At 36.7% G+C, this 16,000-nt stretch overlaps 1 protein-coding gene across 1 annotated transcript; it reads right to left on the bottom strand.

Moving 5' to 3' along the window:
* Window positions 1-782: 782 nt before the first annotated feature.
* Window positions 783-15,885, bottom strand: LAMTOR3 (late endosomal/lysosomal adaptor, MAPK and MTOR activator 3). Its single transcript, XM_005857230.2, has 7 exons — window positions 15,795-15,885; window positions 15,476-15,521; window positions 12,477-12,511; window positions 7,168-7,226; window positions 4,660-4,793; window positions 3,144-3,207; window positions 783-1,331 (listed from the first exon to the last, which is right to left on the bottom strand). Exons 2-7 carry the CDS (start codon window positions 15,482-15,484, stop codon window positions 1,258-1,260), a joined length of 375 nt encoding a protein of 124 aa, XP_005857292.1. The 5' UTR covers window positions 15,485-15,521; window positions 15,795-15,885; the 3' UTR covers window positions 783-1,257.
* Window positions 15,886-16,000: the final 115 nt, after the last annotated feature.

The following is a 16,000-nucleotide window of genomic DNA, read 5'->3' as shown; positions in this document are numbered from 1 at the left end:
GAGTGAGAGAAAGAAGCAGGCACAGTGCCTGGCCCACTACCTCACTCCACAACGCAAGGGCCACATTTGCACACATTCCATGTAAAATGCACCCTGGAGCACGGAAATACGATGTGAATTGTGCTCCTTAAGAGTTCTACAATGTGGTAGTTCTGCGAATGGCAACAGGTCCTCAATGCATGTGTACTGAACTGTATCAGGACAAACTGACTGTCAAAGAACCCAGGAGGAAATTAACCACCGTAAATGACGGACTGCATTCCTGAATATACAGGGCAAATTCTAGAAATATGATACCAATTCATAGATATTAAATTAGGCTCATAAATATTTATTTTCCTACTGACAGTTTATGCCACATAAAACTATCTCCACACCAATATCCACAAGAAACACTCACTACTTATTCGTGTGGTTGAGAAGAGTGAAATAAGTAATTATATCTTTAAACTTTTCAAAGTAGTCTGGGAGGGAAGGAAAAAACTATAGTGCCAAACTATACTTTTAAAAATACTATTTTATTTATACTCATGTATTGAAAAAAATGGCTATAGTATCATGTTTACATATGTACCAATATTGGGAACAGAGCTCAATCATGAATCATATCTAAATTTTACGAACAATGCACAAACATTAAAACACTGAATGGTTATATAGGAAGCAGAGTGGGTGGAAAACCATTAGCTATCATTTTTATTAAACAGCAGCACCCTCTGAGATCAAATAAAATCAATTAGTAATATTCATCTATATTGCAAAAGAATATATACACAGGAAAGTTAGTGATTGTACTGATTTTATTACTTTTACTAAGCCATTTTATGTCCCCACACTTAATGCAAAGAAATAAAACAATATGAAAAAAATATGTCCTCATTATTATTCACAATAAAATAGATCTGCTTCAATCTGCAGGCCTGGCAGAATGTACAAGGGGGAGCACTTCACGGCTCAAGTGGATCAAAGGACCATTTTGATTCCGACCCACCCAACAGAATCTCATGCAGATTTGGGGACTGGACTAACTCCACGGGAGCTGTGATAGACAGAACCATTTCTGTGGTATCCTCAGATCTCAGTAAATAAGATCTATACAAGAAAAGATAACAATCTGTCCATAAATTTTTAGTATAAGGTAAAAAAGGGACCCTTTTTTGGGTACCTGGATACAAGTATGTTGTGGTCTCAAGATTGCTAGATTGATATCTTGTCTATTATAATGAAGATAAGGTAGACATCAAAACCACTGTCAGGTTAAGAAACTTCTACAACTTGTCTCAATTCTTCAAATAATGGAGCAAGTTCCTTTTCTAAGCTGACAATTAGTCCTAAAACAAAGAGATTAAGAAAAATTAGAACCTTAGAAAAAATGTTCACGAAAAAAGTCTTTGACTTAAATTCCCTTTGACTGAAATTATTACTAAAAAGTAAATGAGATAGTTTATTCCCCATAACTAAAGCAAAATATTCTAATTCTAAGTAAAGTAACCAAAAAACTGATATTCATTATGAACTTTCTTCCATGTTTAAAAGAAAGTTCAATGATGAATCCGGAAGACAACCTAGTCTAGAAATTAACATGTCTAGCTTCTCCTTAATTTACCAGAGTGAAAGGCTACATATTGCAGACACTGCTTATTTTATGTTTAAACTAGAGGCCCAATGCACGAAATTTGTGCAAGGGGCTCGGCCCCCACTGCCGCAGTGGCCAGGGGCCTCTGCCTTGGTTCTCACCGCTGCGGCAGCCGAGGTACCTCCTCTACCTCTGACCCTGCTGGCTGTGGCGACTGCCTCAGCCCTCGCAGCCCCGGCTTCGTCCAGAAGGACGTCCGGTCTAATTAGCATATTATGCTTTTATTATTATAGATAAATATGGATCGTCCTCTTTCTCACAGAATATTAAAAGCATCTGGGATTCTCAAGAAAATGTTCTAAGTACTAAAATATAATTCTGTACAACATCATAATTTATAACAACCAATGAGTTAGTATGTGACGGTGATTTATCACAATTACTGTTTAATATACTTAAAATAGATACCACTATCCTATACAGGGGTGAGCAAAAGTAGGTTTACAGTTGTGAGTACATGAAATAAAGAGTTCATTCTAGTATTATTAATTCTTGTATTATTTATTTGTATTACAACTATAAACCTACTTTTGCCCACCCCTGAATAATTTACAAAGTGTTTTCACATATATATTTTACAGCTTCAATACATTAGAAATAGAAGAGAACTAATAGATCATCAAATCTAAACCCCTCTTTTTAAATACCAGGAATCTAAGGACTGGCTTCAGTGACATAGATAGAAATAGAACTTGCTCTAAAAATTCTAAATAGTGGTCAAATCTGAAGGAGACAGACCCTTAAAAAAAACACCACTTTATCCAAAGGGAGTAAAAAAAATATAATTCAACTAAATACTGTCACTTTACACATAAACGCCCAGTGAAGGCTACTGGATATAATGGGGTCTTGCTATCCTCCATGGGAAATACAGCTTCCTAGTGTTTGTTCTCAATTCCTCAACCTCAGGAAGAATGTGATTATGTTCACCTATTCACAATCCTCCGTCATCTTGCTCACTATCCTCCAGGATTTAAAAATTCTAATAGAATGGTCTATATGGAATTTAACTCATCCGTGACCATGTTATTTTTTGGTTCTCTACTCTTTTTGTTTTCTAAAGCTCTTTTAATGTGAGCAAGACATAGCATTCAAGTGGTAAAGATAACATTTAATTTTCTTTTTTATCTTAAAGGATAACTTACCCACACAAGCAGATATTAGCTCCATTATACAGATATGGAAAAGAGATAATTTATTTTTTTGGAGAGCAAAGACCTTGCCCTCAAATTCAGATTTCCTTTTACCCTAAATCTACTAATCCTATCATATTAGACTATTCAGATAGGGCATCATAAAGAATTAAAAGCTGCATTTAACAGGAGGCAGCCGATCAATGATTCTCTCATCATTGATATTTCTATATTTCTCTCCCTCTCCCTTCCTCTCTGAAATCAATATACGTGTGTGTATGTATGTATTTATGTGTATGTGTTGTGTGTGTGTGTGTGTGTGTGTGTGTATCTTTATATATTTTAAAGCTGCATTTAAGGTAATTAAAACACACCTGTATTGGCATTGCTGCTGGCTATGAAACTCACCACCAAAGGTAAACGATTAAACTGAACCACCTAAAAAGAAAAGAAGATCTACATATTATGTTGTATTGTGAAAAGGCAGTATAATTCAATGAACTATCTTAATCTTTCAAAAAACCTTTAAATGGTCAATGTGTAAGGTAACAGTCCAGTATCATGGTATTACCTCATGAAATATGAAAGAGATGAAAATAAATATTTCCATGAAACGGAGTTACTGAGTATCTCTTAGAGACAACACCATTTAGCCTGGAAAGTTTTTAAGGTGGAACTGTGTCTTCATTTTTTTAATCTCTAAAGACCAGCAGAGTATCAATTACATAGTAAGAGCTCAATAAAAATTTAATAATTAAATGGCTAAAGAAAGTGTTTCTCATTCAAGTAGCTGTATCTTTATGATTTTTCTGCCACCTATGTACTACTATAATTTCAACAAATTTAAATTAACTTTAAATCAACTATCTTTAACTTAGCTTCAATCTAACCCTTATCAGTCAAGTTAAAGGCCAGATGGGTTATTTTTTTACCAATATACATCAGAATATACAACTTTTAAAATAAAAAGATGTTAATTGTGTATCATCAGTAGTACATAAGTCATACTTTGGTAAGCATCACTCAAATAGACAAGTGATTAATTTATTCTAACAAAAATGTAGCTGGAGATCAAGAAGTATGTAGCAACTAATTTCTTTCCCACAATTAATAACCTCACTTATTTTTATACAGGGTGTTCCCACAAAATATGTATATATATTTTAACAGCTGATAGTTCAATTTTGAAAATAAAATGTATTTTAATAAACACTTGCCGAAACCGGTTTGGCTCAGTGGGTAGAGCGTCGGCCTGCGGACTGAGGGGTCCCAGGTTCGATTCCGGTCAAGGGCATGTACCTGGGTTGCGGGCACATCCCCGGCGGGAGATGTGCAGGAGGCAGCTGATCGATGATTCTCTCTCATCGATGTTTCTAACTCTCTATCTCTCTCCCTTCCTCTCTGTAAAAAAATCAATAAAATATATTTAAAAAAAAATAAACACTGCCTTTACAATTTTTCAAAGTGTATGTATATGTTTCTTGGGACACCCTATATATAACTGTATATTTTACATATATCCCAAACCAAATAAAGGAATTAGCTAAAATAACCAATTTAAATAACTTATCATTTGACTTTCAAGAGAAATTTTTATCTGTCACCAACAACACAAGTGTCATTTGAGAAATCACAACTGTTAAGCTAAGGGCACCATCTACTGGAGGTAAGAGTGACCTGACTTACCCTTTCCAGGATAACATTACTTTATTATTACATCTTTTTAATTACTTTCCACAGTAATTAATTCCTGGTGTCAAATTTGAAGCCTAAGATCTTAAAATTCCACCCCTTTCAAAGCTCAAATTTAGAATGATAGCACACGCTATTTTATATAGAAAACATAATAATAGCTGAAATCAGCAAGCCATTCGATAGTTATGAACTTACCTGGTAGGTATTATAGTAACAGATGATACTTTTATTTTTTGAAAGTCCAAGTTTGCTCCCTTGGTCTGTTGCAAGGGCAAAAGTAGATAAGAAACCAGGTCTCAAAGCATGCTCTGGAGCATTATCATTGGCCACTGGAAATACAAATGATTCAAGTAAAAATTACACAGTGGACATGGTAGAAAGATTTGCAGCACCTCTTTAAGACATAGATCTGTAAAAATACCAAGCACAAGAGTTCTGTTTCCAATATTTAAAAACATATCACTAACTGGGTCTCATCAATTCAGGTGTGAAAAACTGCTGAGATGTTGAGTGAGTGATCAAAACTAAGGGAAAAAATGATGATTCTCACAATATTTTTTTATGTTTAAAAAGAATATTAAATGTTTATATTTCTTTAATATCTACCTACCTTAAAACACAGATTAATCAGTACATTTATATATTTTATTGAGTGACTGATTTTGGAAGGAGGGGGAGAGAGAGAGGTACAGCAATCTGTTGTTCCACTTATTTATGCATTCATTGGTTGCTTCTTATATGTGACCTGACTGTAGATCAAATCCACAATGTTAGTGTATCGGGAAGCCGTTCTAAACAACTGAAGTACCCAGACAGAGCAATCAGTACATTTAATAAACTGAATATTCTCGTTAACTGATGGCCAACCTAGAATTGTTTAAAAAGTTTCAGAAAACTTTGCTCTCATAAAACCTATAGTAGTATTGCTTATCAGTATTAATAATTCTGCAGCTGGCCAACTTTTTCCTTCACTCATTAAGTCATGGAATTAGTTGTGCAAGCATAAGGTTTTAACATAGAAAACCTCAGAAAGAACATTAGAGCTGGCAAATCTGACATTATTTTGTTTAAAGCCTTCATTACAGAACTAAGAAAAGACAAGTGACTTGCCCATAGCCACCAATGTTTTATGGTAAGTTAGAAAGCACACTGGACCACACATCAGGAAATGATGGGTTCCAATATTATTTTGTCACTGACTCACATTGCAACTTAGGAATAACAATGTACTCTTTGCACTTGACAATCTTTATTTATAAAACAAAATAAATTATTTCTAAACTTCCTTTAACTCAAGTCTAAAATTACCTGACATGTATGATAAACCCAGGTAGAAAATAAATTGGCAATAAAATGTGTAGAGCATTATTTACTCATTCTTTGGTAACACTATTACAATGTCCTAGTATAACTATACACATCCATTGATGATACCAGAGAGAGTAGTAAAATGTTCTTAATATATACTGACTGTGACATCATATACAATAAAAAAAAAGGCTTAAATTAGGTAAAAAGTTCTTTTTTTAGGTTAGCAAGCTCTTCTTTAGGTAAAAACTCTTGTTAGATTCTGGTTAACTAAAAGTTTTGTAAAACATAAAAAGTTTGTTTTTTTTAAAATCTTACTTCCAGTAAAAAAGTACAGAATCAAGAAAGATTAAACAAAAACAACCAATAGTATGTTGATTCAAATATATGGATGTTTATCCTAAAACTACTGATAAAAATATATATGGGGCCGGGGGGCTAGAGGAGTCTTTATGTATAATATATCTAGCTGCCTACATGCCCAGCCTCATCACTTAGATTTACTAATGGTTTATATCAAGCACGTCAAACTCAAAGGCTAACACGGACCAAATAAACAAGGTTTAAGTTTATGTGGGCCGCAAAAAAACAAAAACTTCAATTTTCATAGAAACGTAGGTTTATTTTGATAGAGACATACTGAATACAAAGGGCTGAAGTAAATGAGTAATCGTTAACATAAAATAAAAGAACATTTTAATAAAAATTAATATTTTTTCTTGAACATTAACTTATCAGATACTGAATAACTGCACAAATTAATAAGTGTATTGCAAATAAACCTATTTTCCTTGTTCTCCGAAAGCAAGATATTTCCTGTTGCGTACACCAAACAAGTCAGTACAAGCCTAACGATGTGGCCATCGGCTGCTAAAATATTTGCTGCTAATATTAATGGAGAGAAATGGTGCACCTTCGGGTAAGGCGCATAAGGGAAATGAATGCAACACGATTATAGTAATCAGTCATTAGTGAACGTTGCAGTTCATTGTTAATAATTATGTATAACAGGATACTGTAAAAATTAAGTTACAAAATTTTTATTAAAACCTTTCTTACATACCATTATATTGGCTGGGCTGCAAAAATATTCGTTGTGGGCCGCAAGTTTGACATGCTTAGTTTATATTATACCATAATATGTCATTAATGGGAAACTGGGCCTGTGATTAAATCCATGCTTAAACTCTGAATGGCAACATGATACTTTTAATATGTAATAAGTTTAAGTTTCAACACAGCCTTCAACATACAAAAGCAAACATTTCCCCCCAAAGACCTTCTCCTAAATTTTCTGAAATGGGTTTCATATGCTTGCTTCTGTACTACTCAGATGTAAGTACATCTTTATTTTAAAGCAAACACAACACTGGCATGTTAAGTTCTCAGTTTTACCTTTAATAACAGGCACCCCGTCTCTGTCTGACACAACAATAGCATGAAGCCCTTCAACACTAGAAAGGAAAAATATATAACATTTCACTTTCTGAAAATGTGTACCTCAAAGTCATAATGATAATTTTCATGTATTTCTGAAAAACCATGGAAACTCAATTCTTGACAGCATAAACTCCTGTTTACTAAAACTCTTCCAGAAATTGAATGAATGTGTATCACTGACAATATATCTTTACAATTTATAGTTTATTGATGAAGAGCTAAAACATAGTTGATTTTCCATTAAAATTGCTAATTATTCTGTGGTTTACTGAAGTATGACAGGTTATTAACAGTGGATACAATGGAAAAGACAGACTTTTTCTTTCATTCATTCTAATAACAGTGCCCAATATTTGTGGCACTGAATATTTATAATACCGTGCTAAGCAAAAATAGTCACTGTCTTCACAAAACTTACAATCTGAAAGGAGAGTAACTATCCATCAAATAATCTCGCACTAACAAATATAAAGCTACAATTGTGGCAAGTGCCAATTAAGTGATACGTGGGGATATGAGAGCCTATAATGCAGGGGAGAGGGGAGGGAGGGCCAAGGTGGGTCAAGGAAAGCTTCCCTGAGGAAGTGAAAGCTCAGCTTAGGTGTTAAGGCACTGATTAAGAGAAGGGCACAAAGATCATCCTAAGCTGAAGAAATTGGATGGGAAGAATGCAGGTTATGCAGCAATCCTTTCAGCCATCCTATATAATAAAAGGCTAATATGCAAATCGACTGAACTGAGGAACAACAGGTCGCTATGACGCTCACTGGTGGTCAGTGCCCTCCCATGGGGGAGTGCCACTCAGCCAGAAGCCAGGCTCAGGGCTGGCGAGCGCAGCAGCAGTGGCAGAAGCCTCTCCCACCTCTGTGGCAGCGCTAAGGATGTCCCACTGCCAGAAGCCATCAGTCGCACATCCCCTGAGGGCTCCCGGACTGCGAGAGGGCGCAGGCCGAGCTAAGGGACCCCACCCCCGAGTGCACAAACTTCATGCACTGGGTCTCTAGTGTCTATATAAGGAGCAGTAAGCAGAATGGTCAAGACCAGGGGTGGGCAAACTTTTTGACTCGAGGGCCACAATGGGTTCTTAAACTGGACCGGAGGGCCGGAACAAAAGCATGGATGGAGTGTTTGTGTGAACTAATATAAATTCAAAGTAAACATCATTACATAAAAGGGTACGATCTTTTTTTTTTAGTTTTATTCATTTCAAACGGGCCGGATCCGGCCCACGGGCCGTAGTTTGCCCACGGCTGGTCAAGACTATACCTCTGAAATTAAAAAGGTGAGTTGCACCCAGGCTCTCCTGCTTACTATTTATGCTACCATGGGCTAGTTATAAAACTCTCTAAGCCTCAGTTAACAATCTGAAAATGGGGATAAGTGTACTTTTTGGCTATTGCAAAATTCAATAAAATAATACATGTAGAGGTTGGTACATAAGTTTACATTAAAATATTCATTATTATTAATATCGGGATATCATCTGTGCACCCTGATAATGATACAATTTATCACTACAGTTTAAGTATTAAATTATTAGTAAGAATTGCTAGAGCATAAAAGTATAGTGTCAAAAATTATAATGAGGAAACATTCTCAAACTTTCAATATTTATGTAAAACCTAGAGCCTTGTAACTATATCATATGTAGGTTGCAACTCAGAAATATGCTCAGTGTTCCTACTATATAACCTAGAACTATCATTCCTTATTGTGTTAACCTTAATATTTTAACTAAGCAATGAATAATATTCACATTAACTTATACTCATATTACTGAAATTATGCTTTTAAATCCCATTGTCAAAAAATGTTTGTCAGAGAAGTGTTATTACAATTTGATAAAATGTTACAAACAAAGCCATTTATCTGCCTCACATTAAAAATAAGATGAAAAAATTGTGTATATTTACTAGTATTATTTTCTATTATCATTAAATCCTAAAAGTATCTATTGATTGAAACATAACCTATGTGATTAATACATAAAACAATATATTCTTCTAAGTTAAAAACTAGATTACATAAAAATATATCCTACAGATACTTGAGACACCCACACACCACTTTGTGCAGTTACCAACGGCACCATCTCTTGAAATAGAAAAAGACTGGTAACCTAACTAACCATCAAAAAGAACAAGTTAAATAAGTTATGACACATAAATGCAATGGAATACTCTGCAAACAAAGCAGCAGCTCTTCATGTACTGGGAAGGACTGATCTCAAACTTACAGATGTTAAGTGAAAAGGCACATGGTTTTGAATAGTGTGTACAAGAAGCAACTTATACAACAACACGATGTAGGCATTTGTATGTGTATATTACAAAAGATTAAATGTTTGTCACCCTCCAAATTCATATGTTGAAACCCTAATCCCAATGTGATGGTATTTGGAGGTGGGGCCTTTGGGAGGTCATTGGGCCATGAGGGTGGAGCCCTCATGAATGTACTTAGTGCCCTTATAAGAGGCTGCTAGAAAGCTAGCTAGTTCTCCTTCCCTGTCTGAGAATATGAGAAGTCTGCAATCTGCAACCCAGAAGAGGGCCTTCACCAGAACCCGGGCATGCTGGTGCCCTGATCTTGGGACTTCCAGCCTCTAGAACTAGGAGAAATAAATTTTGATCATTTACATATAAGAAATATCCAGCCTGGTCAGTGTGGCTCAGATGGCAGAATGTTGATCTATGAACCAGGAGGTCATGGTTCCATTCCCAGTCAGGGTACATGCCCGATTGCTGGCTCAATCCCCAGAAGGGAGTGTGCAGGAGGCAGCCGATCTATGATTCTGACTCATCATTGATCTTTTTATCCCTCCCTCTCTGAAATCAATAAAAATAAAAAGAAATATCCAATCTCTGGTACTTTGTATTATAGCAGTCTGAGACCTCTGTGTATACATGCAAATATGTATGTTTATATACATGTTTGCCTGTAGGTAACAATGGGTGCCTATGAGAGGGGAACTATGTGGCTGAAGGGCAGTGATGGGAAACTTCTCATTCTATGCCCTTCAATTAACTTTTGAATATTGAACTTTATGAATGTATTGCCTACTCAAAAAATAAGCAAATTAAACAAACAGGTAAAGAATACTACAAAAATGTTTTAAAAATCTGTCACCATAGGTACCTTCTTTCTTTTCATAGTAATTAACTTAAATGCCAACTAAAGCACCAAAAGAGGTAGAAATTAAAAAGATCTCCTTTTTAATTTCAAATTCAGAGATAACTGTCCAAAAAAGTAGAAAAATTACTCACATACTTAAAGTAACCACTTAAAAGAAATCAGGTCACAAATATAAAAGGTGTTTCCCATTCTACACACAGTCAACAAAGAATAACCGGAATAGATTTTTACTAATAATTGAAAAAAATATATAATGCATTGATAGGTACACTATACTTTCAGAAGAAATAAATTATATGAAATATTCTGTAAAAATCTAAACCTTACACTTCCTAAAACATTTTTTAACATGTTTTTATTGATTTCAGAAAAGAAGGGAAAGGGAGAGATAGAAACATGATGAGAGAATCACTGCCTCCTGCATACCCCCTACAGGGGATCCAGCCCGAAACCTGGGCATGTACCCTAACAGGGAATTGACCCGTGACTGAGCAACACCAGCACGAAAACATTTTTATCCCCCCTCCCCCCAAAAGCAAATGTTACATTAGTAATCAAAGATATCATACTTAGTTTTATTAATATAGTAATGAAACATTTGGTTATTTTAAAACACAAAGTTGTGACTATTTAAGCCTGAGACTGCTTGAGTCACAACTAGACTTAAAAATACAAATACAAGAACTATATTTAACAGAGAATTAAAAAAACACAAAACTGACTTGGTTGAGAGGCATAGCAGTACAATTAAGCGCATGGACCCACAGCTCTGAAGCTAGGCTGCCTGTGTCCAAACCCTTAGCTTACATACATCTAGCAACAAATCAGTGTGTATTCTAATATTTTTGTTTATAAATGTTCAATGATATTATTTCTCCATTCTTTTGGCTCTTGGGTTGCAATATGCCTACCATCAAGAAGAAATGGTCACGAATATGAATTAAATTAGCCTCAGTCATGATGGAAAAAAACACCACTTTGTACTAATCATTTTCTTTCCATTATGAAAAGATTTTCATTATGTTTTTACAAATATCAGCTATGCCTCCATTTCTGTATTTTGTCATCAGTGTGACATTCCCCCGCCCATCACCAATTTTAGCATCCTTTCAATATGCTAAACTTCTAAGAAGGCAAATACAAATACAGAAAGCCCTCATTTTTGTAAAGTTCCAATTTAGAAACATTTTAATTGCGAGATTAAATAACACCATTCCCCCTCAACAGCATGAGTCAAATTTCAGTATGATATATCAACTGAATAATTATATAGAGTACTAACTTCACTATCTCTTTAGTTCACACATTACTATGTAAATAACTGATATAACAGACACACATTATGATCAATAAGTAGTCACGTCACTTTTTTCAGAATGTTGGTGATTGATTACTAAGCATCTGTTTGATTTATGCAGAGAACAAAACATGCAGTGTTATCTCATTGTCCAGTGATATTAAAAAAATAACTGAAATGAGGCCAATCAAGGTGAAATATAGCAAAGAAACGAAAAGTGGTAATACTGGAAGTGAAATTTGAATAGAAATTAAATGGAGTTAGAAAAGAAATAGCTGGCTGAGAGGTTGACATTATCATTGTTCTGCACAAAATGTACAGCCAGAGAACTTAGTGAAGGTGGACTTAGTGACATAAATGAGAAAGTGGTTGTGATGAAAAGGATAATGGGACTGACAGAGGAAATGACACTGGCAAACAAGCTTCCTATTAAAGAACTCTCGGAGATATTTCACAACACGTTGAAAGCTGATTCAGACTTAGGAGCATGCCAATTTGCCATGGCACAGAAAAGCTGCCTGTTCCTTATCTTAAGCATATAGCTTTCATATATCTTAAGGTACATGGAAAGAAGTAGCAAACACTGTTCAAACTACTCCTGGTAAGTTTTTTTTACAGAGAAATAAATGTACTCTTGTAACCTCTCTAGGCCCCATGTTATTTGTCTGCAAATTCGAAGGATATTATTCATGCTACCTAGGGCTATGTTAGGTAAAGTGCTAAACAATAGCATTATATACACACAATATTTAGTCTAAAATAGCAAGAAACAAAATGCTACATAAAATTAACCGTTATGCAGAATTTATTTAATGACAAATTAATAATTTTTTACCTTGGTAACTTTTTATACAGGAATCGCTTTAGGTCCTGAAAGAGAACATTAACAAATCATGTAAAAACATGCCTTGTACTAATTCTCTAGGTCCTGTCCTAGTCACATTTCAGGGACCTTGAGTCATCATTCCTAACCTTTCTTGTTTGTGTTTTCTTTCCCTTTCTGATTTTGATACTGGTTGTGTGACTTGAAGCAAGTTAACCTTTTTCTCTAAGCCTCAGTTTCATTATTTGTTGAGTAGGGACAATAGCAGAACCTAGGTCTTAAGATTGTTTTTAAAGTTTATTGAGAAGATGCATGTAAAGTGATTAGCATATCTGGAAACGGGAAACACAAATATATATTAGCTGTAAAATTAGGTCATACTTTTGTATTATTTCAAATCCTGGTGGTATTGTTGTGTTCAATTGAGAATATATTATGAGTATCTTTCCATGTATACACATCACTTTAACAATCCTGGGTAAATTCATTTATTTCTCTGAAATTTAATTTCCTTACATGACTAAATACATGATGTCAAGTGTTTAGCATGTGACATAATTACGACAAACGAAATAAAAAACTACTTTACTTTGTTTCATTACACTCTCTCATCTGGAAAATTTCATTGACAAGCAGGTATCAATTAAGAGCTCTACAAAGATAAATACAATACCTGTTGTTTTGAACCTCTAAACCCTACAATTCTCCAAACCTTAATGTTCATTTTATTTCATGTTATCACCACCAGTTTACCTTTCCTCTCATTTTAAACATACACAAGAAAATCTCAACTTATCATGGTGTCATCTAAAATCCAAATTTCTCAATCATTTTGTTCCCACTAATGGTACTACTAACCCCATTATTCAGGTTTGAAACTATGAGTAATAGTTAACCCTAACCTCACATTTGTCACTTTTAAATCACCTGTGAAGTCCAATGTTTTTAAACCGATTTCTTCTCCTTTTCAACGGACATACGATTTACTTTCATTTTACTATTTGTGACTTGCACTAACCTCCCAATTGGTATACCGATCTCATGTTTCTATCCCATGCAGCTCTACACAGTGCCAAGAGTCATATTTCCTCCTTCTCTAAAGCCATAATTGCAGTGATTTTCAACCTTTGCTATGGATAACATATGAGGAGCATTAATACATACACACACACACTCTGATACCGGGGTTGGAGGTGCTCCCCAGATGATTCCCTGTGCAGCCAGGTTCAGAACCAATGTTTGAAAGGCTCTCAACTGTACATTGAATTATGTACAAACTGGAGGCTAAATGCACGAAACTCCTGCGGTGGCCACCTCTGCCTCTGCCCCTGTCAGCCACTGTGGCTTTGTCCGGAAGGAAGGAAGTCCGGTCTAATTAGCATATTATGCTTTTATTATTATAGACGATTCTTTAGACATTTGAGACTCTACAACAGTGGATCTCAACCTTCCTAATGCCGTGACCTTTTAATACATTTCCTCATGTTGTGGTGACCCCCAACCATAAAATTATTTTCGTTGCTATTTCATAACGATAATTTTGCTACTGTTATGAATCGTAATGTAAGTATCTGATATGCAGAATGTATTTTCATTGTTACAAATTGAACATAATTAAAGCATAGTGATTAATCACAAAAACAATATGTAATTATACATGTGTTTTCCGATGGTCTTAGGTGACCCCTGTGAAAGGGTCGTTCGACCCCCAAAGGGGTCTCGACCCGCAGGTTGAGAACCACTGCTCTACAACATGGCCTATGACTAAGTTTACAGCCCTGCTTCCTACCACTCCCTCATACATATCCTTAGCCCCAGCTAAACTGGACTATTCACAGCTCTTCCCTACATACTTCTCCCTAAGTCTGCTTAGATTATTCATTCTAGTAGTAATATTCTCCCTCTCTTACTCTTTAAAAAGTTGCCACTCATCATTTAGAGCTAATATCAACCACCAAATACTCCAATCAGGCTATTCTGATAGACACAAACCAGAGGTAATCACTTGAAATTTTCACACAGTAATGTATGCATTTCTATGATCCCTTGCATAGTATTTTTTTTAAGTTGTAAAACTCTGGAGGAATTATACCTCAATCTTCATTATTTCACCCTCAGCCCTTATGACAGAAAGCTTTGCAAGGCAGATGCTCAATAGAAAGGGATTTGATTATGCCTGACTAATAAGGTCTCAAAAATATAATGGAAGACACCCAAAAATGGAGAGATAAGGGCAGTAAATGTTGCTTAATATTGAAACACATAATCTTGCAATCTGAAAAGAAATCAGATTCATGTTAATGCTGAATGACTATTTAGTGTAATGGTTAAGAGCATGGACTCTGGAGTGAAACTGCCCGAGTTGGTATCTGGACTCCACAAGTACTAGCTGTGTAACCTGAGGCCAGTTACTTGACCTTTCTGTGCCTTATCATCACACGGGTGACAGTGCCTACCGCGCAAAAGTTATAAGAAATGAATATATGTTCAATATTTAGAACACCCAGCATGTACGTAAGCAAAGTAACAGGAGGTAAAGCATCACCATGCGTGTGGGTATTAATGCCCTGCTGTTTCTAGTAACTAGCACAAGCTACCTAAGCTTAGCATTTGACTTGTGTTACTGCGCTAAAGAGACGTCAGTTGGAAATCAACTAAAATTGCTGCAAGGAACCTAGAAAGACACCATGACCACTGCTGAAAAAAAGGATTCCGAGCAGCAAACCACAATTTAGAAACTCAAATGGCAATGTTCAGAGCCTCTTATGCCCGCGGGATTTGGGGAGTACGAACAGGCGCCCTGGTGTCCTCCACTCCCATTCCAAGACCCACTCAGGACCTCGGCAAACCCATTCATATTAGCCGCTCACTGCAGAGCCTGCAGAAAACAATTACGGGGGGCGGGGCCAAACGAAACAAATTTCTACAGGGGAAGTGCTCCCTCTCCCCGCCCAGGAGTCTCCTCCAAACTCTCCACCCTCTCCCTCCTCCTGTGCTGGGGGGTAACTCACATCCGCCATGATGCACCCCTTTCTCTCGTGGGTTCAAGATCCACGCCTGAAAAAGAAACTCCTGGTGACTCTCCCGTCAAGATTCCCTCGCGCCCCACCGCGACCCTAGCAAGCGGCAAGAACCCGCGCCTCCAGGACTGGCGGACACCGAAGGGAGCCAGAGTTCCCGGACACCGACACGCCTCAGCCCACTCCACCTCCCCAGCCCCCTGGATCGAAGTCCCCAGCGAAGGGGAAGGGCCGTCCACTCCTCTTCCAGCTCAGCGCCCGCGCCACCCGCGGGCCCAGGCCTGACCATCCGGCAAAGGGGCCCAGTTACCCGGCTCTTTGCGCAGCAAGGTTCGTGGCTGTCCACCGCCTCAGGGACAAGCTTCCAAGACAGGTTCCTCCGCAAGCCGCCGTCACATGACTTGTGACCTCCTCTGTGCTCCAGGAAGCACTCCCTACGCCTCCGACGCCCGGGGACGCAGCATTTCCGGGGAGGGTCAACCGACACCGTGCGCGCGGGCTGGCGTCGCGCGCTAC

The sequence above is a fragment of the Myotis brandtii genome, unplaced genomic scaffold, assembly GCF_000412655.1.
Source record: "Myotis brandtii unplaced genomic scaffold, ASM41265v1 scaffold1087, whole genome shotgun sequence".
In the NCBI taxonomy this organism is placed as follows: Eukaryota; Metazoa; Chordata; class Mammalia; order Chiroptera; family Vespertilionidae; genus Myotis; species Myotis brandtii.
Note: the sequence above shows the minus strand (reverse complement) of the source record. Positions and strands in the feature narration are given on the sequence as shown.

Bases quoted from the DNA above. Each gene is read 5' to 3' on its own strand.
- LAMTOR3 (XM_005857230.2), bottom strand. The intron at 7,227-12,476 runs GTAAAAAATTAT...TTTCCTTTCTAG, and splicing joins CTGTATAAAAAGTTACCAAG to TGTTGAAGGGCTTCATGCTA. The intron at 1,332-3,143 runs GTGTGTTTTAAT...TCTTTGTTTTAG, and splicing joins CAGCAGCAATGCCAATACAG to GACTAATTGTCAGCTTAGAA.